Below are 24,095 nucleotides of genomic sequence, written 5' to 3' on the forward strand. Positions count from 1 at the left end.
CAATCATTATCTATCAAAATTACTCAATGTAAGTATTTTGGCTTGGACAGGACATTTGGTACACTTGTCTCTTCTCAGATTTAGGGGAAAATACATGCAAGGGTCCAAACTCTTCTAATAGGTCAATAGACTCCTTGTGCCGAAAAATCCCGATTCAAGTAGTCATTTATCTAATGTCTCCCAAGAATCAGGTCTGTTATCGCTGAAAGTGTAGTCCCTGAACTAATTTTGCGGTCTAAATATCGATTCAGTGTTGGAGATCAACGCATGGCTTTCATGTTGTTACTTGAGTACTAGAGGATGCAAATTACGGCGTGGAGTCTTTGAAATTTAGAAAAGCGAAGTCTACATGATATGAAACCAGGATGCATAGGGTAACTACAAAGAAACTCGAGGATGATTCATGTGAATTTCTCAATTATTTAAGGAGATGTCATTGTGGAAAAAATTGGGATTCTTTGTGGCCAAGCTAAAATATAAATTATCAATTAACAAATGATTTATCAAATTTGGCCATGCGCCATGCACTGTCCTTCGCAGAAAATCTGTTCTTATGTAAAAGGAATTCGAATTTTCACCCTTCTTAATTGGAGGGAACTTAGTTTAATCTTTTTTTTTTTTTTTGGCATATGAATGATGCCCACTTATATTTGATTTGGTTTGTGCATTGATGATGCATCTAACTCAAAGACACGATTAAAGACCTTTTTTCCCCAACCGAGACATATGTAAGTAATGTTCATATTTATAAGTTGCCGATGAAAATCCATTTAAAGAGCATAGGAAAAAAAAAATGGCCCCTTAAATCGATCAAGCGATAAATATTTTGGCATGACAATGATTCACATCGAAATGCATAAAAGAAGGGTGTTGTGCGCATTACGCTAAGATTCGTCTTCACTCAAATCGTGTCAAGCCCTATCCTTTTCCACATTAATCTTGTCCATTATTTGTCATCGAAACATAAAGGCAAGTGGCCTGGCCCCTAATAAAGTTTTTGTCGCATTAAAGTCCAACTACCAATATTTATCTCGGCACAATCTCAAGATGACCCGCATGGAAACATAAAAATAGTCGAATAAGCATGACACAATAAGATACGAATAGCCAATCATCTTGCAAGGAAAATAAAATCAAGTCCTCCTAAATAAAAATTTGAAATTCGAGCTTACATAAATTACAAATAGGGTTAATATCACAAAAAATCTCAAACTAGTACATCTATGGCAAATTTACTCAATACGAATTTTTTAACTATCAAAATCCCCTAAATTAATATGCATTTAATAAATTTACTCTAAACTAATTTTTGATCATCAAAAATCCAAATTAGTATATTTGTGATAAATTTGTCTTCCATTAATTTTCATTAAATTTGACTAATATTACGAAAAATCATGAATTATTAAACCTTAAGTCGGTATACCTATCATTCAACTCAGCAATTTAATAATAAAATTTAACGAAGATTGACATAGTTAAATTTATCATAAATATATCAGTTAGGGATAGTCTAGGATAATTTTTGTCGCGTATATATCGATTTAGGATTTTTTGTAATAATGCTGTTTAATCATGCGTTGGTGGAGATGGTGAGCATAGATGGTCATTGGAGAATTCCTGTCCACGCAAATCCGCATTAAGATGGTGGCGCCCCACCCGTCCCCCTTGTCCTTTAGAAGCAGACCACACAGACCTAATCGCGACTGCATGAGATTTAAAGGCGCCAAGTGGTGGTCGCGCACTCAATAATTTGCGGAGACGAATGAGGGTAAAGCAAGGTTCTCTTTTCGCATGATCATTCGCTTCAGCGGATTAGCGCTCTCGAGGAAAGATACGATGATGTCGCCGGTCGGGGCCCGCTCGAGGAGGAGGAGGAATAAAGGCACATGATGGCATCGTGGAGACGGCGGTGTGTTCTGTGCAGTTGCATGTGACCGTCTCTTTCACGAAAGGCCTTGATTCAGACATGAATTGCCATTCATTGATCTGTTCTTTTGATGAGAATTCGTTCTCGGGAATTCCTTTCCAAAGAAATTATCGATAGGGACAAAAATCAGAGGGCTTTGATCAAGAAAGAAAGGCTACTTCCCCATTCGATAAGAAAAAAGCGAGTTTTCTCGACTTTTTACTGCACGTCGGGTTCGAGCGATGCCTATTCCCCATCTCTCTCGTCAATTTTCTTCTCCCCTTCGTTTTGTTTTTGGTAAGGCGGAAAAAGGAATTACAGGGAGATGAGTTAGAAAGAGAAGGGAAAACCAAAAATGTAAAGGGGGGAATGAAGGCGGGTGAATGTCATGGGTGACGTCACTCTGGCAGCGGTGTCAGGAAGGCGTGGATGGGATTGGGAAACTGACATGCACGGGCCGTGCGTACGACATGCACTCCCCCTGACGCTTCTCGTATCTTTTTGAAAAGCCCAATAACGTATCCCTCCTTTGGCGTCTGCTACCCGAAGAAAAGGACGTGGGAAAAATACATAGATAATAGGTATATGACCCCCGGTGGTTGATTGGTTAAGAAACGCCGAATCTTCCATCGTTAGATTGAATTTTAATATTCCAAGCTAGATCTAAGAAATTTATTGTTTTCTTTCTTGAGCAAAACAAAACCCCCACCCTATCCCTCTTTCAACGTATTTTGTTTCAAATAGTACTTTTCGCTATTATCAAGAGAGAGATAATTTGACTATAAAAGAGCCAATGCTTTTTTTAAGGGAATATCTCATCTGCCCATGCCTTCTTGCTATCTCGTTGGTAGGGACTTCTTGACTTCAAACGCCCTAAAGAAATCTATAGTGATGGGTTCATACATTTACAGGAGGATTGAGTGCTTAATGGCTCAAAATATTGAACTTGTTGGGATTATTGCCGCCGGGACGAAGCTAGAACAAAAATGTTGAGGGGGCAATCACCACTCACCAAGAAAAAAATTTGCAAATTTGCTTAAGTGTATTATGTCCTCAAAATAGATTTTATTTTTCCTTTTGTACAGTATTTAATTTTGTTTTATTCCTAAACACAGACATGGAAACGTTGGTTTTTTTTTTTTTTTTTTGAGGGGGGTCATTTTATAACTTCTCTTTCCAAAACTTAAAATTTCCTTAATTTGTAAATTTATGAGAAATTAAGGATAAACAATTCCAAGTTCTGTATAAATTCCACCTAAAATTTAGAATTTATTTGTTGGAACAAGTTCTTTATTTTTTGAAATCTAAAACCTACCATAACTTGAACTTACCCTATCGAGCAGGTTTCAAGATTAACCTAAGTTCTACCTATATTATTAAATGAAAAATTAGAGTGAATCATCACTTTTTATGACCATTATTGATCACAACTTATATTTGACCATACGAAGAATATGAAACATTAACAAAATAAAAAGTCTCAATAATAAACTAAAAACTCAAACTAATGGTTCAAAATTATATAATTATCATTGGACATCACGGAATACTATAGGATTGTACAAAAATGAACAAGAAAATGCAAAAACTTATTTCAAGTTCTAAGTTTCACATCTGAGAACCTAGAATCTTCTCATCGAAACAAATTTTTCAATATATAAAACTTAAAATTTACTTTGCATATCTTGAAACCTAAACTCATAAAGGTTTCTACTTATCTGATTCTTTAATTGCAAGTTTTACTCTAAATCATGCTCACCTTTATGAGAAAGTACTAAATAAAAAACCTCCGGTAATGGATTAGAAGGTTCGTCAAAGAGGCCCTCCGGGGGCATGTTGACATTTAGAGGGAATAAACAAAAATCAAACATTTTTTTTCAATTTTTTCAATTTTTTAGCATAAGTGAGTTATAGCCACAGGAAATTTAAATTTTCAAAATAAAACTCAAATCCGAAGATTTTTTTTATATATATTTTCTGGCAAATCATTAATTTAATTCATTCGTATAAAGTGGTCCAACCTCCAAACACGACCGCTAGGATGGTGACCGGGCGAGATGGCGCTGTGTACTTGATTCCACGTGAGACGCGTGGAGGGGAGACCAGGTGTATGAGCCAAAGATTGATCCATCAATTTTAGTCGTTCATCAATGATAGCTGATTCAATTCGGCAGTTGTTAGATGAGAATGGACTGGATGGTAATGACGATTGGCATTGGTCGAAGACATTAATGATTACACTATGGTCAGGAGTGATAAGCTATTATGGCAGTGGTCCTTGCGTGGTGGTTGGCAAAGCCCAGACTTCATCACTCCATTGTTGGAAGAAAATTGTTATTTAAAAAAAAATAAAAAAATTATCCATCCAGGTATATCCAACCCCCTAGCTTGGATATTTGGCATTTTATCCACGTTTATCTAGTTTAGAATAAGTCACCAAACACTAGATATAATATTTTGTTATCCTATTAGGACTTAAATCTAAATTACCAAACACAGCTTTATAATATGAAAGAAGGAAAAAATGGAAAAAGGCAAGGTCGCTACCTCGCTCCATTATTTGCTCATCTTTGCAATTGAAGTGATTTCGATGAGAACGTGACCACTGCCTTGGCTAGGCTGAATTTGTAAAAGTTATAAGACCAAATCATACCGAATATATTTAAATTCATATGATGGAATGCTTCAATTATTTCGTGTGTAACCAAATATGGTTAGTAATGACTTATCCCTAATTTGATAATCCAAATATGAAGTGATATCTCTCGATCAGTTTGTCGATTGTAATTGACTTTGGTTGATATCATGATTATGAATGAAATTTTTGCGCTAATTTGAATACACCACTTAAACATTCGAGAGAAAATAAATGAATCACATGAATTTTCCCCCTCTTAGCAAAATACATCAATTGTCCAGGTGAAATATGATACCAAACAAGAGCAAACCCAATGGATCCAGAAGACAATTGGACACAAACGTGGAAAATGGGGTGAAGGACGAGTCAACACTCTCCAATAATTTAAGGGGGTCGAAATGAACAATTTCTCTTAACTCAGGGCCTACAACCGCAAATGGTCCCAAAAAACTATTTCATAAAAGAGGTGACGAGCGCCAGCGATTTACGCAACAAGCGGCGTACGTGGCGTCCTCCTATTGGCCCATCATTCAATGTCAGCAACCCACCACATGTAACCAAATAATTAAAACGTATAGGCACCCAATCCAATAATTAGTTGGTCAAGCCGAGATGCACGCTTTGTGTTTTTATTTATATATTTTTTTTAAGTTTGAAACTTTCTAACTTGGCTGGTTTATTCCTCGATTCTGCTTCTCTTTTTTTATTCTGTTCTCTCTTCTATCTTCGTCTTTAGGGGTCAAATTCTTTCCGTATGCGTTTAAATAACGCATCCTTATACGGGTCAGTGCTTTTATTTCCCTTTACTTTCCAGACCCTATGTTAAGTTGATATTTTTCCACAGTAATTTCTTGGGTTAACTTAACACCACAAAAAGATCATACATTTTAAATCGGTGCGCATGTGCTACAATTACCCTAAATTTGGCACCTCATGACACATTTTCTCCAACCAATTTTCGCGTTGCTAAAACTTTCCTTAAAAGAAATTTATTCAAGGTTAATGTGCACAAATGTGGTAGTTTGAGAACAGTTTACCTTTTCTATTTAGCAGATTGGCTAATTACTTTTTAAGTTACATAGCCACTTTTTAGCATTATTGGAGAAACATATTAAGCAGCACTTAAAATCATCTCATATATATCCTCTATTTTTTTTATTTTTTTTGTAAATTTTTTAAGCCATATTTATTTTGACTAGATATTTAAATGCAACTGTGAAAAGCGAATCTCTTGACACCGTCCGTATGACAACCCTTTGAGTTTCTCCACAATTATATATGTCTCGGTTAACGCCCCTAAAATCCACAAAAGTATTTTATTAACTCGCGCGCTTGCTTGCGTGGGCAATTATTAAATAATGAATGCCCAAAAGAATCCCACGAAAATATATGTTTTCGCCCACAAAAATATTTTATTAACTCGCACGGTTGCTCACGTGGCCAATTATTAATCGACCAATATCCAAGGGAATTCCACCAAAAAAGAAAATCTGCTTGACGTAACTTCGTTATTTTATTTCGATTTTCGGACGGCAGCCACAGGTTGCAAATGGGGGCGCAATTTTTTCTTCTCATATGGGTATTAGCCGAATCTTAGGGACATGTGGTAAATAAAGTAATATTTCCTATAATAAACTTGCCATTATGATATTATTTTTCCTAGCTATTTTTCGAATTAAATGAAGTTCAACGTGTATTGTGTATATATAAATATATAATATAATATAATGTAGAGTGGACCGTGTGATATGCACGTACATCTTTTACCAAAAAATCCCAAGTCATTTCTACCATCTTCCATCTCCCTTCTCCCCCCACCACCGCCACATACTCTCTCTATATATTAATGTTGGATTTTTCATGATATCAATCCTTACTTTATACTATGTAGTTCAATCATGCGTCGGTGGAGATGGCGAGCATCGATGATCATTGGATAATTCATGGAGAATTCCTGTCCAAGCAAATCCACATTGAGATGGCTCCCTTCCCCTGTCCTTCCGGAGCAGACCACACAAACCTAATCTCGACTGCATGGGGATTAAAGGGGCCTAGTGGCTGTCGCGCACTCAATAATTGCGGAGATGAATGAGATTAAAAGTGAGGTCTCTTTTCGCATGATCCCTTCGCTAAAGCGGATTGGCGATCTTTAGGAAAGATACGATGATGTCTGTCGGGGCCCAGCGCCGGAGCTGGGAATAAAGGCACATGATGACCTCGTGGAGACGGTGGCATGTTCTGTCCACGTGATCGTCTCTTTCGCGAAAGACCCTGATTCACGACATGAATAAATGAATGGCCACTCATCGGTCGGTTTTTTTGGGCGGAAAACCATTTTCGAGGAAATATTTTTTCAGGATTTTCGGGGTGGCAGAGATCGGAAAATTAATGAAAGGCATTTCTCTATGAACAGAATATAAAAGGCTCGGATAAAAAAAGTAAATGTCATTTTCTTTTGATAAGAAGGAAATTAACTCTATTCGTTTCTTTATAACTCCATTTTTTTTTAGCAAAATGTAATTATTTTCGATGTCAATAAAAATATAACGAAAAATATTTTTTTTCAGCAAGAAAAAAGTAAATTATTTTATATTTTATAATTTTATTTCTTTTTTTTTCTTTCTTTTTGTCTTCTTCTTCTTGACCGATCGGCCACAACAATGATCGGTGACCGACTGAAGACAAGCTCAAACTCACCGCTTGCCTAGCTCGTTGATCTAGCGAGCAACGTGCTAGCTTATTGAAGCCAGGAAAGCAATGAGTCAGATTGATGAGCTTGGAGCCCTAGCTCGTTGTCTATCAAGCAAGCGATGAGCCTCATGCTCCATTAAGGTAGGCGTGTGAGAGCGGCGAGCTCGAGGCTCACCTATGGCCAGTCGCTAGCCGTCATCATGGCTGGCGATCGGCCAAGATATAACTAAAAATTATATTAATCTGAATTTTTTTAAAAATAAAAGAAAAAGAAAAATGAAAAGATTAATATTGATATAAGATAAGAGAAAGTGAGTGAGGAAAATATATATTTTTTATATATATTTAAAAGTGAAAAATATAATATTTTTTTCAACTAATTTATTTTTATGAAATAAATATCGAAAAATTTGAATAATATTTTTTTAAGTTATTTTTTATGAAAGAAAAAGAGTCCTGTGGCTACAGACCCTCTCGGGAGATCTGTGATTGTTCCCTACCTATCATCAATTTCTTTTCATTTTATATTCTTCCGATGAGGCGAAAAAAAAAAAAAGGGAGTAGGGAGAAATGGGGCGGTGGCGTCATGGGTGACGTCATGATGGCAGCGACGTCAGGAAGGCGTGGATTGGATTCGGAAACTGACAGGCGCGGCCGTGCGTACGACATGCACTCCCGCCCCCGACGTTTCTTGTTCCTTCTGAAAAGCCGAATAGCTTGTGCATCCTTTGGCGCCTACCACCCAACGAAAAGGACGTGGGATAAATACCGTGGACAATAGACATGTCCCCCGGCGATTGATTGGTTTAGAAATACCAAATCTTTCCTGGTTAGATCGAAATTTAATATGCCCCGGCCCCCGAGCTAGACGTGGGAGATTTCCCGAGTGATTGATTGGTTTAAAAATGCCGAATCTTTCGTCATTTGATTGAAATTTTAATATGCCCTAAGCTAGACGGTAGAAAATTCATTCGCTTCTCGATCTAAGAAACTTTTTATTTTCTTTCTTGAGCAGAACACCAGCCGCCCCACCCACCCTGCCCCTTTTTCTATGAGTTTTGCTTGGAGGAGTACTTTTAACTATCATCAAGAGAGATAATCCAACAACAAAAGAGCCGCACTATCTTTTACAAGGCGACAAATTTGAGTTGTCAAGAGGGAATGTTCAATCCGCTTGTGTTTTCTATAGGGATTTCTTGATTTTTAACTTGCTAGAGAAATCTGCAATAATGGATTCATATAGGAGGACTGAATACTTAATTGGCTAGAAATCAAACGGTGTCGAGATCTGCTTTGCCAAGGACAAAGCTATAACAAAAACAAACAGAGAGGGCAATTACCACCTACTAACAAGTAAATTTGCAAACCAGCTTAAGTAAGTGCATCATGTCTTCAAAATAGATTTTATTTTTATTTCCGTATAGTATTTAATTTTGTTTTACTCTTGAACATAGACATGAAAACAGTGGGTGTTTTTCTTTTTGTCATTTTATTTTTCTTTCCAAAATTTGAAATTTCCTTGACTCTCAAATTTTTGAGAACGTACCAAATGAATAATCTCCAATAGTGGATTAGAAGGGTCTTCAAAGAGGCCCTCAAGGGGGCGAGTTGACATTTAGAGGGAATAAACTAAATCAAACAATTTTTTCAATTTTTTTTTGCTCAAGTGAGTTATAGCCACAGGAAATTTTAATTTCAAAATAATAATCTACCCGAAGATTTTATTATTATTATTATTCGTATAAATTGATCCACACGCGACCGTTGGGATGGCGACCGGGTGAGATGGAGCCGCGTGATTTGATTCCGTATTAGACACGTGGGGGGCATATGGGTATACAACTGGACGCCACCCAAAGAACCGTCAAATCAATCCAACGGTTGTACGTAGTTTACCAAAGCTTTCTAATTGCCCCTTTCACTATCGCCGGAATCATTTTTTTGGGAGTTCGGAATTTTCTATTTCGGTCCTCTAAATTATTGCTATTTATAGAATTTGATCACCTGCTCTTCCTTTTCGTAATCGCGACTATTTTGGCTCGTTCGAATTGCGTGAACCAAGCATGCCGTTAATATTAACCATTGACAATTCAGTTTTTTGTATTCTGGCATGGAAATGTGACGTGTAATCTATGCTATGATGGCAGAAAAATGAAAATACTTATGTGGTTTTAGCCGTTTGGAATTGGATTATGATGAGATATGATAAGATAAGGTTAGAAATCTTTTAAATATTCTTCAAATTGTAAAAAAATATTTCCCATATTTGGTGCAATACAAGAGGGGATTCAAAATCTTTGAAAATCCCACTTGCTCACACAGACGAAACTTTCCAAATTTAAGGCAGCATCTTGTTGATGCAATCTCGCACGGCCGAAACTAGCACAATTTTTTTAGCATTACCATCTTTGTTGAAGCTCCTCCTACTCCTCCTCTTTCGAAATCCTCCTATTATCAACATAGAGTCTCAAATATGAGTAGAATCAGACATCGAAACATTACGGCAAAATCAGGTGACCATCATGTAGGATCAATTTATGAATTCCCAAAATTTCACGCATTTTGGTTTTTTTCTTCTTCTTTTTCAAATATGAGTTTTCGGGTCGATCCATCAATTTTGGTTGTTCATCATCGATAGCCAATTCAATTCGATAGTTGTCGAATAACAATCGGATAGATGGTGATGACGATTGGCATTAGTTGAAGACGATGATGATTGCATGGTGTTTAGAGGTGATAGGCTGCTATAATGATCCTTGCGCGGTGGTCGACATTTGCCGACTCTATCACTCCATTATTAGAAGGGAATTGTAATTTTTTTTTTTTTGAACATTTTTTTCCAATCTAAGTCTATCCCACTTCCTAGCCTAGATTTCTTATCTGACATTTTATCCACGTATATCCAAATTTATCCAGTGCAAAAGATATCACCAAACATTGAATATGATATTTTGTTATCTTATCCGAGTTCAAATACAGACTACTAAACATAACCTTAAAATATGAGAGAAGGAGAAATGGGAAAACGCGAGGTCGCTACCTCGCTTCATCATTTGCTTGTTTTTGCAATATAGGTGATTTCGAATGAGAACGCAATCATTGCCTTAGCTAGGCCGATTTGGTAAAAGTTATATATGACCAAACCATTTTAAATATATTCAAATTCAAACGATGTAACATTTTAATTATTTCGTGTGTGACCAAATATAGTTAGTAATGAATTTGTCACAAATTGAAAGGGAAAAGAAGGGCATGAAGAGAAGAAGGGAGTAGGGGATGAATTTCGTGTATTGTGCACTTCTCATTGATACAACTTCTGATTGTACAAGAATAAAAATATATAATACAAAGGATGATTAATGAAAAGGGAAAAATATATTCTCTAATTTAGCTATATCAAATCTTATCTTAAATTGATTTAACTAATCACAATCTTGATTAAGTGTATCAATTACAATTCGAACAAATTTCCCGAATCTCAAGCATATCTTCCAACACTAGCCCTTAAGTTGGTGGCTTGTATATGTCCAAGATGCTCAGGTTGCTTAACACATATGTATGTTGCATTTGGCAAAGAGTTTTAGTAAACATATCTGCGGTCTACTCTGTGATTCTGATTCCTCTTGTTGCAATAACCCCTTCTTGGATCTTTTCTCGAGTAAAATGGCAATCAACTTATATGTGTTTTGTTCTTTCATGTACTATGACATTTGCCGCAAGCTTGAGTGCCAAATTATTGTCGCAAATTAGCAAGGTTGGTCATTTAACTTGTACTCCAAGATCTAGAAGTAGGCCTCACAGCCATACTATTTCACAAATAGTTTTGGCGATAGATCGATACTCGGTATTAGTTGATGACAGGGATATCGTAGACTGCTTATTCATCTTACATGAAAGCAACGATTCCCCAAATTTGATGTAGAAACAAGTGATGAACCTCCTACTCATAAAGCAAGTCACACGATCCACATCACAATAAGTTGTTACTTCCATGTTGCATTTTCGAGAAAGGAGTATCCCTAGACCTAGGCATTTCTTCAAGTACTTCAATACCTTCAAAGCAGCATTCATATGAGATTGTTTTGGACTGTGCATGAATTGATTGAGAGTCCGTACTGCATAACAAATGTCCAACTTGGTCATGGTGATAAAAAAAATCAACTTTCTGACGAGTCTCTTATAGCTTGGCAGATCTTTGAGTAGTATATCATTGTTTGGAGATAATAGACCAACATCACAATCGACTATAGTCAATTTTGCATTTTGTTCGGGGGGAATAATAGTTGGTTTGCACTATGGTAAACCTGCTTCTAATATAATTTCAAACATAAATTTTCATTGGTTAAGAGAGATCCATTGGTCTAAACAAGCTATTGCAATTCCAAGGAAATATTTGGGTGATCTCAAATCTTTGATGATTAAGGAAATTCTTATCATTGGTAGAAGTCTTAGATAATGACTATTTATTCAACTCAGTACAAGACAATTCAAAATTGTTTGGAAAATCCATCCAAAAATATAGCCCTTGAGAGATTCTACCTAAGCTCATTAGTTTGACAGTCAAAAGGGCCTAAAAGAAACAATTAGCATAATTGAATAGAACGCAAAAGGAATTTTTCTCACAAACTTGAGAAATGAAAAATAAGATTGAAATGGAAATCAAGAACATAGAGCATGTTTCGGAGTGTGATAAGGGAACTAAGATTCACTATTCTAATTATCGAGACGTGTAATATTTCCATTTGGAAGTTGTACTGAGATAGGAAATGCGATTTTTTTTTTGGTAAAAGTAAGAATTAGGAAAGGCTAATTTTTTTATATTAGAAAAGAGAATTTTATTGCAGACAACGTGGTCACTGGAACCTGAATCAACTATCCATGCGTCCTTGGAAATTGAATTAGTCAAGCAATAAGAAACACTTGTGAAACTCCCAACTTTATCAAAAGTGTCCAATTTTCTCAAGGCTTTCATCAGCTTCTAATATTGCTCATGGGTAATTGACTTGTCATTTTGATCACAAGTGACTTGTAAAGCAGTCGAAAATTCCTTTTTTTTTTTCCTTTTTTCTCCAAGTTTGCATGCAATTTGCAGCAATTATCAATCGTATGATGCAGTCGTTTGTAATAATCGCAATATAACTTACCTTTTTCTTTAGAGTTCTGAGGAAGTCTGACCATAACTTTAGGGGTGATGCAATTGCCGATCCACATTTGGATAAGTTGGTTGCATTTCCTCCAAAGCCACACCAGATGCTTGTATGATGGGATTGGAACCGTTCCGTCAAGAAATCCATCTTTGTCCTTGGTAACCAACACATTTCGGAATTCCCTTGACCAAGTCGAGTAGTCGTCGAGATCGGACAATTGCTAGGTGATGAGTTTTAGATCGGTTTATTAGTGCTCGACATGTAAAGCAGATCATTAGGCTCTGGCTGGCCGCTAACAGTGACGATCTAGTGTGGAAGGATTCCGAGTAGGGATTTGTTCCCATACCCCTTGTACCCAACTAGGATGTATGACCTGTACAAATTTGACCCGGTGGCTGGGCTTGCCTCAAATGAGGTTGGTGGGCCTCCATTGGGTTGCTCTCCCTGATTTTGGCTTGTTAGGCCTATTTGTGGTAGCCCATAGAACCACGGGTTGGTTCCCATTTGGATAGGCAGCCACTGGATGGACTGGCCTACAACAGGCTGGCTCGCAATAGATTGCCCAAAAATGAGCTGGCCCGAAATAGGTTATCCCTAGTGGGGCTGAGCTCAAATCCGTTGCTCCCAATTCACAATTTTAACAAGCAAATCCAAGGTAGGCTTGGATTAATGAATCTCCTTGTAGGGTTGAATCTTCTAGAGACCGGTCCTCTAAAGTCGATGAGTAGTCTTTAGTCATGGTGTTGGTAAGGGAGTGAATTTTTTTGAGTGTTTAGATACTAATTCCTACACTGGAGTGCTAACCTTGTTTTGCAAGCTAGTGTTTCTATAACAACAAAGGATGCAATATTATCTAGAGGGCAATGAGAAAAGGTGCGGAAGCTATGTAGATAAAACAATACCATGTCAGAAATTGAAAGGGAAAATAAGGGCACGAAGAGAAGAAGGGAGTAGGAGATGAATGTCGTGTACTATGCACTTCTCATTGATGCAACTTTTGTTTGTACAAGAATACAAATATATAATACAAAGGATGATTAATGAAAAGGAAAAAATATGTTCCCTAATTTAGGTGTATCAAATCTTATCCTAAATTGATTTAATTAATCACAATCCCAATTAAGTGTATTAATTATAATCCAAACAAATCTCCCGAATCTCGAGCATATATTTCAACAGTCATATACCTAATTTGATAATCCAAATGTGAAGTGGTATCTCTCGTTTTGTGGATTACAATTGACTTTGTTCGATTGTGATTATGAATGAAATTTTTGTGCTATTTTAAATACATCAACACTCTCCAATAATTTAAGGGGGTCGAAATGAACAATTTCTCTTGATTCAGGGCCTACATTTGCAAATGGTCCCCCATGATTATTTTATAAAAGAGGTCACGAGCGCAAGCGATTTGCACAACAAGCGCAGTACGTGGCGTTCTCCTATTGGCCCACCACTCAATGCCATAAACACGCCAAATGTAACCAAATAATTAACGTTGACGCACCTAATCCAATAATTAGCTGGTCATCCGAGATGCCCGCTTGCTGTTTTTATTTATTTATTATTTTTTTTTTGAAACTTTCTAATTTGGCTGGCTTATTCCACGATTCTTCCTCTCTTTTTTCTTTCTTTTGTTCTCTCTTCTATCTTTGTCTTTCGGGGTCAAATTCTTTTCTTATGCGTTTAAATAACGCAACCTTATACGTGTGGTGCTTTTATTTCTCTTTGCTCTCCAAATCCTATGTAAAGTTGATTTTTTTCCATGTTAATTTCTTAGATTAATAACACAAAAATATCATACATTCTAAATTGGTATGTCCATAAATAAATAAATAAATTGGTATGTCCGTGCCACAATTACCCTGAATTACTTTTCTCATCGCAAAAAGTTTCAAACCAGCACGCCCGTAACACATTTTGTCCAAACACATTTTGGTGTTGTTAAAAAGATTCTTAAAAAGTTAATTTGGGGTAAATGTACACGAACAATTTTTCTTTTCTAATTAGCAAGCTATCTAGTTACCTCTTAAGTTAAATATGCCACTCTTTAACATTATCGAAGAAACATATTGAGCAGCATTTAAAGTTAAAATCATGTCATATATATCCCTAATTATTTTTGTAAAACTTCGGACGCCATATTTTATTTTGACCGCATATTTAAACAGGACTTTGAAAAACAAATCTCTCAATATCATCTATATGACTTTCCTTAGAATTTCTCTGTAATTATATGTGTGTCCGTCAACATCCCCAGAATTCACAAAAGTATTTTATACGCGCGTGGGCAATTATTAGTCAACCAATATCCAAAGGAATTCCACACACACAAAAAAAGAAGAAGAAGGAAAATCGATTTATTTAGGCGTAAGCCCATTATTTTTTTTAATTTCGATTTTCGGACGGCAGCCGCAGGTTGCAGTCGGGGGGCCGATATTCTCTTCTGATGTGGGCGTTTAGCAAATCTTCGGGACATATATAGAATATTGGAAGTTAAATAATGTAATATTTCCTATAATGAACTTGCCATTATTATATTATTTTTCCTATCTGTATTGTGTATATATAAATAAAAATATATATAATATGAAGAGGGTAGCGGAGACCGTGTGGCATGCGCGTACGTCTTTTACAGAATCAGCCTAAGCTTATTTCTACCATCTTCCAGCTCCCTTCTCCCTTCTCCCTCCACCACCTCCACCTTCACCATCACCACATTCTCTCTCCCTCTCCCTCCCTCTCTCTCTCTCTCTCTCTCTCTCTATATCGGACGTGGGTACCTTCCGCGTGATCTGCGCGATTACGGCGGTGAGCTCTGTCCAATTGGTTGCTTCCGGAGCGAGGACTCTTCTCGGAGGACCGGTGTCCATCACAATCTGGCAAACTTCAGCTTCTCCAGGTACTGTTTCTGTCGGCCGGCGTCCGATCTTTTGCTCCTCGAATTCGAGACGAGTGTTGCGGAATCGTGGGTATGTTTCGGCTTTTTTTTGGGGGGGAGGGAACATCTTTGCTCTTTCTTGAAAATTCGGCCTGGCATTCGTCGACAAGAACCGAACTTGTGGCCAGTTCTTGTCGGTCGAGAGGCAAAATTGCTTATGTGTAGCCTCGAGAATTCTGGGTCGGCTTCTTTTCTGGGAGCTATGTTGTTATGGGAAAGATGGGTTTTAGCTCAATTGTGGCGGATTCCGCTAAACTCGATCTTGCGCGGTCTATTCTTTCGAATTTTGTTCGCTGGGTTGTAGGATTATGTCCTTATGCGTTTTCGTCTGTCGTTGATGGTGCCTAAGCAGGGAGGGTTTGGAGGAAGCGTTCAGTGAAGCTTCTGGAGAGAAGCTGCTGCGATTACAACTCTGGCCTACGCTGTAGTGGCACTTTCTGGAGCCAGAGCAGGCGTCGGTCCTTCGCGTTCTGGGCTTCAGTCCTATATCGATTTCGCTCGCTTTCTGGTGTGGTGCCTCCCCATTGATTATGGTTAACGCTTGAATATGATCTTGTCTCTCTGATGTGATCTCGACATAAGAGCATCTGATCAAAAGAGTTCCGCCGAGGAAAGTCGGCGGAGATGTGACCATCATTTGGATAGAGGAAAGAGTTCCAATATCATTCGGTTTGGAGAGGGAGTAAGAGAAATATATATTAACTAACATAGCTTCACTAGCTTCTCTTTTTAGCTCGGTTGTGCCTTCAAGATACTGTTCATAATATCGGGTGATGGCTAAGTTCAACTGCTTTTCCTTGTTCGTGGGGAGGAAGAAGAAGGTGAGATTTTTGCTAATTGTTCATTGAAAATTGATTTGGTCTCTGAGGTTTCTTTTGCCTTTCTTAGATATTTGCTGACTTTACCCTTTGGATTCCTTGTATATAGGTTGATGAGGAAAAGACCCTCGATAAGGATGATAAAGCAGTACAAGTGACTCTCGAACATCCAGCAAAACCTAACAAGACTGATGAGTTGAAATTGACAACTTTCAGTATGCCAGTTCCTTTCGGTGTCGACGAAAATTCTCAATACAATGTTAAGATTGTGAGTGATGAGAGGCCGGTTGTGGTTGATTCAGCTGAGGTAGCATATGAGGGGGAAGACGAGCATGAAGAGCACGTCTCCATTAAGAGGGACTTCTCTGATTTTGATCTCCAATCGCATGAAGCTAATATTTTGGTCGGAGAAGAATCTCATTCAAGTAAGGGAAAGATGAAATCTGGTGATCTTTTTTACACCGATGTGGATACACCGGAGGTTAAATCTGAAATTTTTGCGGAAAGGGATAATGACATGATTCAAGGTGGACATCTTAGTGATCCGGGGATGAGGAAGGCAGAGTTCTGGGATTCACCGAAGCTTAAGCGCTCTTGTTCTGATCTAGAAACGAGGGAGGTGATGAGGACGCTAGCAGATCAAATGCCTCCATCTAAATCTCAGTCATTCGAAGAGCTGAAGGATTTGTCACGCAGCATGAGGGAGGATATTAATCCAGGGAGCCCAGCATCAGTGATGACACGTTTCAGTGCTGATAAAGTAATGTTAAAAAAGCATTCGTCTAGCCAGGTTCTTCCTTCGAGAAGTAGGAGATTGTGGTGGAAGTTGTTCCTCTGGAGCCACAGAAACATGCAAAAGCCTCGGAATACAAAATCAAAGCCAATTCCTGCTTTGGCTGCTATCAACCAGCAAGGAGGTTACTCTTCTGACACTATTGAGCCTAATAGGGCATTCAAGTTTGGCAAGATGGAATCACCTGGATCATTCACAGGTGAATCCACAAATCAAGTTGAATATGATGATAAGAATGAGAAAAAGGCCTGGGATGGTTTCAGAGGCTCTTCTGGCCTATGGCCTCAGAACCAGTGGGTCGCCTTCCCAGCAGAATCTTCATCATTCAAAAGAGTAGATGAGTGGGTGAATGATCTATGCACTGAGCCCTCCATTGCAGTTGATGATGCTGAGAACAGTGATGAGGCTGTCATTTACCCACCTTCACCTGAGACCATCAGATCTCCAACAAGGAGCGCCATGCAATTGCATAGGCGTCAGGATATTAATCTCTCAGAAGAGATGCTGCATGCTAATAGCGTCATCCAGACTCTCAATTCTTCCTCCACTGTGGCTCACATATTCGCAATGGGGTTGAAAGTCATTCCCACCATGTCTCTTTTCTCTAGTCTCAAATCCGTCAACTTATCAGGCAATTGCATAGGTAAGATGTCCATTAAGAACAACTTTTTTTCCAGAAATATTACCAATAGTAGCTTCTATGTGCTGATCCAATGATTATCTCTTTTGCAGTTCGCATTTCTCCGGGTTCGCTGCCAAAGGGGCTTCATGTACTCAACTTATCAAGAAACCAAATCAATGCCATTGAAGGGCTTAGGGAACTTACCAGATTGCATATACTTGACCTCAGCTACAACCGCATCTCTCGAATCGGACATGGTAAATAGCTTTTCCTTTTGCTTATGTGATACAACAGAAAAGTTGTAACGTCTCCAATTTTTTAGAACTCTTTATGACAATAATGCTTGGTTAACATGACTCTCTGGACTCTAAATTTCCATTGGTGCTAGGGCTCTCGAACTGTACGCTTATCAAGGAGCTCTATCTTGCCGGGAACAAGATCAGCGATGTCGAGGGTCTTCATAGGCTGTTGAAGTTAACAGTCTTGGACCTCAGTTTCAACAAAATAGCAACCACAAAAGCTCTCGGTCAGCTTGTGGCTAACTACAATTCATTGCAAGCTCTGAACCTCTTGGGAAATCCAATTCATAGCAACATCAGCAATGATCAACTCCGCAAGGCAGTTTGCAGTCTCCTTCCAAAGCTTGTCTATCTCAACAAGCAGCCCATTAAGCAACAGAGGGCGCGAGACGTACTCACTGATAGCGTAGCAAAAGCTGCACTGGGCAGCAGTAGCCGGGGTCCATATAGAAAAGCAGCAAAGAGATCGAGCCAAGGTGGGTCGCTCTCCTCCAGACTCAACAAGAGCAGCACCAGTGTTGGGCATAAGAGCAAGAACAAGTCAAAGAGCCATTCCCACCACCATTCGGCTCGCAAAAATGCATCATCTGCACTTGCTTCAACCGCACATTGATGGTTTGCCTTTCTGAGGTAGATGACTTTTGTCTCCTGAAATGAGCTTTCGAGGTCACCGTGTTCTCAAAATGCTGCCTTGTAGTAGATTACTTCGCCAGGATGTCAAGTTTGGTTCAGGAAAAACTCGCTCTGGCTAGCCTTGCGCGTTTAGTTGGAAGTCCAATCGTGTTTGTGAATGTACCGGTTGTCTGTTTCAGCTCCTTTGGTCATCGTTGGAGATTGATTTCTCTGTCTTTATGTTTATGGTGATTGATGTTTATCCCGAGTACTTTCGAATGTCAAATGTATCCTGTACTTCCTCGCGTGAGAATAATACTAGGCTCGGAAGAATATACAGCCGGTTATGTTAAAGTTGTTTTTACATAATCAGCATAACGAGTGTGCAGACGCCGTTGAACTTATGTAGAATGCCCGGCTTACCATGTTTGATATGCCAATTTTTATATGCATTGCTCGGTTTACAGAACATGATTTTTCTAGATGTGACCTGTAGCGTTATTGCTGAAGATGCCAACATGGGTTATGTGGCTCTGCAGAAAGTTTTTTTGAACTGCAGCCAGAAGTGCAGGAACATTTCTTGCCGGATTGAAGGGCCCTGGGGCCTAATCTCGTTGTAATGTCGGGGCTTGTCGAGCCCGATATGTGTCCAAGCGACTCTGTCCACCAAAAGATAAGAGGACAAAGAAAGGATGTGTGTTATTTTCCAGACTGGTTCTTTAAGATCCAAGGTGGCCAGACAAGTTTCTTTCATTTTGTCCATTCCCATCCACACTTATCTTCAGCCAATACAAGTAGATTCATCAAATGGGCTGGGCAGGTCGGGCCAAGTAAAAAATGACTTGATTCAAATTAATCTATTTACCCCGTTTTCATGTTAAGGCAAATCGAGTATTCAATATCTAACTCAATCCATACTTGATCTGAGTTATATTATTAAAATAGCTTCATATTTAATCTAATCTAGAGAATTCGTATCCACACTAATGTGAGAGCGTGAAATGAGAAAGCGAGCATCATTTCCTATAGATGGATTATAGATGGATTGGGTTTAAATAAAATTTTGAAATCCATCTACAACACGTATTGTTTTGAGTTTTACTATTATAAATCTATTTATGACCTATTTACTAAATGTAATCGACCTATATAATAACTTAACTCATCAAATATGGGTTAGAAAATGGACCGTGACCAATTTTCACAAGTCTAGGTGCAAGGGCAACAAGAACCGACTCTAGCCTAGAAATACCGGTATTTGAGGGAGTCATTCAAAGACTAACATGATCATATATTTGAAGGGAATCAACCTCTATATATATATATATATATATATATATTGGGACATCTAGCGCCCATATCCGAAATTGAATCACAAGAGGCTCAAAAATAAAAACCAAAAATTAAAAAGAGGGAAAAAGGAATCCGACCTGCCGGATTCGAACCAGCGACCTAAGGATAAGCTGTGGGTCACACTACAGTCCTCCGCTCTACCAACTGAGCTAAGGTCGGATTTTGCTCTTTGAACCTCACAATTCTGTTATATAGTCAACTACAACTTGAAATTACCACAACAACCCAGGTGAGCGATGTAGCTCCATAAACAGGACAAGGACCGAAGGTGGTGACGAAAAATCTCTAGTAAGAAAGCCTTTAAGTTACGATGCAAGCTCGGCACCATGGCGAAATCTTGAAGTCATAGACGAGCAATCAATTCAAACCTTGATCATGCGAATTGAAGCTAGAATGGAGTAAAATGGGGTCCAATCGAAATTCAATCAATGCCTCTGTTAAATCATGTTTTATGGCTCGAATCACAGCGGAACAAACAAGGAAGGAGGCAAAATTGTCAAGGAACTTCTTCTCTACTGAACCGGGAAAAAAAAAAGGGGAATGGGGTGAGAGAGGCTCGAACTCTCGACCTCAGGATTACTCAGAAAGCTATGAGACCTACGCGCTAGCCAACTGCGCCACCACCCCGTTGATGTCCCCTCCTCCTCTAATAAGTTAATAATTTGATTGGAAATCTACTAATAAACCAACAAGCAGATCGTCTTCAATGAAAATAAGTTTTCACATGTTTCTCTCTCGACGTGTGCAATAATTAGTCGGGAGGAAATAAATTGAAGCGTTTGTCTTTCTAATAATGACTAGAAGTAGTCACTCTCTTTCTCTCTCCACGCATTTGCGCACGAAAACAGAGATGCACACTAAGCGGACACTTTCAGACAATATATCGAGCAATGTTGTATGTTGCAGAGAGCCCAATTCCTTGACCACGTCATGCTTACGTGATTCTTGCGTCGTGATGACATGGGTATTTGCCAAATTAGCAAATAAGGTGACTTGATGCCCCTTCCATCTAAACAGCGGGTTTCACCACATATGCATCAATGATCAGGTTAAGATTAGGTTAAGATTTCCCAAGTTGCATTGGACGCCGGCGGAGGTAGGAGATCTCATCCTGTGCGGGGTCAAGGTCATCTCCTATTCCATCATCTTCTCAGGTTTATCAGCGGTATCATTCTCGTGAACACTTGGGGAACTCTAATTTCAAAGACTCGGTGCTGGAAAAGCTACATGCATGGCAGGAAAGTGGGACTTTAAGGCACCCCGTTTCCTTTTCCATTTCAAGGGCTGGGGCATGTGGTCCTTAAATAAATTGAAGAAAAAAAAGTACAAATGAGTCATTCATTGTAGTGGAAGGCACGTCGTCATTAGGTGGATTAGAGTTAAGAGTTATAAGCCGTTGAATTCTTTCCGGTCTTGCTTTCAACTTTACTAATCCGATCGACTAAGTTCAGCTGCCAGCACAGAATGTGTGGGGAAGTCCCGATGGCCCTCGTGTTCCCCAAAAGTGGCCACTTGTTTCCGCTCCAAATACGCACTACCCGAATTCGTTATACCGATCTAAGTGAATCGCCTACGAAAGACGGGCGAAATGCACGCCGAGGTGTATATCTCGCTTTAAAAGCACAGATTATCGCGCAGATCGAGTCGTGGATGAAGCGAATCAGCACCCAAGATCTTTTCTTGGTTTCATGCACGAAGGATGGCTCGGTAGAAAGCGACTCGTGTCTGGCCTTTGGGGAGTGATCAAAGGCGACTGGGGCAGCGAGCACAAGGAAAAGTGCGAGAAGGTGAAAGCTAAAGCTCTGATAATCGCGTCAACAGATATCATGATCTTCTTCACGAGAAAGAAAAGAAAGAAGAAGGATTGTAAAAAAGAAAGGAATGGAAAGAAGAAAGAGGGGGGGGAGCACGCACGAGGCATTCGACTACCGTAAGTGGGAGGAGTCAGAGGAGCGACAGAAGAGAGATCACATCTCCTTTCTGTATACGTAGGGGGGGGAAAAAGCGGAAGTTGACGCAACTAGGAGAAGGTCTTTCTCCCTCTCTTTTCTCTCTCCTTTTCTCCCTTTTCTTTTGGCAAGCACGGCAGCTTTTAAAAATGGGGGAGAAAAGAGAGAGGGGAAAGCGCGCACGCACACTGGCGTGGCCATTTTGATTGGTGGGTTCTTGCAGGAGTGGCGGTGGATGATAAGGGATAGTGGGGTTGGTCAGTCGAGTAGTGCCCTGCCAAAAACATGGAGAGCGAGAGAGAGAGAGAGAGAGAGAGAGAGAGATGTAATGTTTATGTTTATGTTTAGGTTTAGGTTATGGTTGGGAAGGCGAGTGTGCGTTGGAGTGGAAAAGGAAGGAGATGGAAAGACAGCTCATGTACATCGAGAGGCAAGCGATGCGACCCCACGTGGAAGAGGACTGAATCTTCTGCCACTTCACGGACTCGCACATTGCCCTTGAAAACTATACGAGAAAGAGAGAGAGAGAGAGAGAAGGACGGAGACAGAGGGAGGGAGTCGTCCTCAATAGCTGTCTTCGTCCCTAAAGCTGGCAGCTGATATAGCGCGACCGAGCTATCTCCCTCTTGCGCTGTAATCAAGTAGACTCGAGCCAATAGAGCTAGTCTCCGCTCGAATGGATGAGAAGCTGTAAAAGTTGTTGCACGTTTTATAGATTATGTAGAGCAAAGCCTATATGAACCGCTAATCATGTGGGGCGCACGTTATGAAGACTTTAACATATTTGATCGACATGATTTGTAGACCATGCGATACCGATGCTAGAATTAGTGATGGAAGAACTTGATCATAATTTTACAAGCTCAAGAGATTATTCGCTCAAATGATAATTTCGAGCTAAGCCACGTTGAGAAAGCAATGCAAGTACAAGAATCTGGACGTCCACTTCCTTCGGTATTAAAATAATAAAGCTACCTTGATTTGTCATATGACAAGTGTCACGGAGGATTTCTTTACAAAATCCAATACGTAAAGTACAGATAAGCATTTAGGCCAAGATATTTGAGTGTGGACGACAAGTCGAGTTGCATATGTCCTTACAAAATTTCAAAGGAGAGTACTCGGAGAATTTATTATCCACGCTACTTTATTTTGCTCGCAATTTGAGAATTTACACAAAATATATTGTAGTAATGACAGCGTAACTAGAACAAGATCTATTCAATATTTTACCTAGGGACATGAGTTTCAAGTACGAAAGCACTACAATAGTGGAATCAACAAGGACTATGAACTTACAACTATTATTCACTATTCTTGTTCACTGCACATTCATATCAAATGTTGTTACTTCATGTGCTTTTTCTCACAAATAGCGTTTGATGATGTATAGGGAAAGTGTATTAGGATGTGTACTTCAATACCCAATTCAATTGTAAACAATTGCTATCAAGCTCTGCACATCAAATGTGACATGATTATTATGTATTGTGTGTGCTGGCCCTACTAGTTGCATCAAAAGAACTACCTTTCCAAACCTTTTCCATTCTTAGGATCTCTAAATAGACCGACTTTTACTACCAATCATCGGAAAAGAAGAAACTGCAAAGGCCACATATCAAGAAAAGTAGACCTGCGTATTCCAATTAGATGAACTATACAAGATGTCCTGATCACATTGAGATATGTTGTTAGAGCTGATCGCATCAGATGTACTTCGTCTCTCCAAATCGACGGCACGTTTCCTCACTAAATTTGAACCAAGATACTTCGAGATGGTTGAGCTGCCAATTGCCGAAACCGGGCGTCTGCTATTTCCTCTCAATACATTGCGGCCATCTCTACTCTTTCATGATCGAGCACTCGGCACAACTGGGAATACCTTTGGCATCTCCTCACCCAACCACGAGGAGGAGCTCGAATCCTGCATCAGAGCCTTCCCCTCGCTATTCATCTCCTCAAATTTCCTTCGAGTGTCGCCCATCATCGCCCGCAGCCCAAGTTCCAAGGATCTGACTCGCTCGTCGACCGTCTTGAGTCTGGTCCCGTCGCAACGTAGTTGACTTTCGTTCCGGGTTTTGCGCCTTTCTTGAGGTAAGCTTCACATGGTGGTGACGACGGGATGATGAATGACCAATGGGGGCCCAGGATGAAGGAAACTCTGACAAAGCATGCATTTTCCAGTTAAGAATGCGTGGCCGAGTACTGATTCCAAGCCTTACTCGATGGCTAATGGACAACATAGTGGTCAGCCATCAGTGCATAATCTAATAAAAATAATAATAATAATAATGCCATAACACAGTGTGCTTACCTAAGAAAC

The 24,095-nt window shown here is 39.2% G+C and overlaps 2 protein-coding genes and 2 non-coding genes across 4 annotated transcripts in view; 1 reads left to right on the forward strand and 3 right to left on the reverse strand.

Annotated features, from left to right (window-relative positions):
• The window catches only part of LOC120289790, a 28,252-nt gene extending 13,154 nt beyond the window's left edge, over positions 1-15,098 (reverse strand). The window contains exon 1 of the mRNA XM_039305137.1: positions 15,047-15,098. Within this exon, the coding sequence (XP_039161071.1) occupies positions 15,047-15,098 (52 nt within the window). The remainder of the gene's footprint in view (positions 1-15,046) is intronic.
• Positions 15,001-18,874, forward strand: LOC104416048. Its single transcript, XM_010027492.3, has 5 exons — positions 15,001-15,287; positions 15,679-16,147; positions 16,254-17,580; positions 17,670-17,816; positions 17,948-18,874. The coding sequence occupies exons 2-5, from the start codon at positions 16,100-16,102 to the stop codon at positions 18,469-18,471; spliced, it is 2,046 nt and encodes a 681-aa protein (XP_010025794.1). The 5' UTR covers positions 15,001-15,287; positions 15,679-16,099; the 3' UTR covers positions 18,472-18,874.
• A 1,020-nt stretch (positions 18,875-19,894) lies between these two features.
• On the reverse strand, positions 19,895-19,982 carry TRNAY-GUA. The gene is given in 2 exon segments: positions 19,895-19,930; positions 19,946-19,982. It is a non-coding gene; the product is annotated as a tRNA-Tyr (tRNA).
• A 382-nt stretch (positions 19,983-20,364) lies between these two features.
• On the reverse strand, positions 20,365-20,450 carry TRNAM-CAU. Its single transcript is given in 2 exon segments — positions 20,365-20,400; positions 20,413-20,450. It is a non-coding gene; the product is annotated as a tRNA-Met (tRNA).
• Between the last annotated feature and the right edge of the window lie 3,645 nt (positions 20,451-24,095).

Source organism: Eucalyptus grandis, chromosome 11 (assembly GCF_016545825.1).
Source record: "Eucalyptus grandis isolate ANBG69807.140 chromosome 11, ASM1654582v1, whole genome shotgun sequence".
NCBI lineage: Eukaryota > Viridiplantae > Streptophyta > Magnoliopsida > Myrtales > Myrtaceae > Eucalyptus > Eucalyptus grandis.

Bases quoted from the DNA above. Each gene is read 5' to 3' on its own strand.
- LOC104416048 (XM_010027492.3), top strand. From the start codon at position 16,100: ATGGCTAAGTTCAACTGCTTTTCCTTGTTCGTGGGGAGGAAGAAGAAG. The intron at 16,148-16,253 runs GTGAGATTTTTG...CCTTGTATATAG, and splicing joins TCGTGGGGAGGAAGAAGAAG to GTTGATGAGGAAAAGACCCT. The intron at 17,817-17,947 runs GTAAATAGCTTT...CATTGGTGCTAG, and splicing joins CATCTCTCGAATCGGACATG to GGCTCTCGAACTGTACGCTT.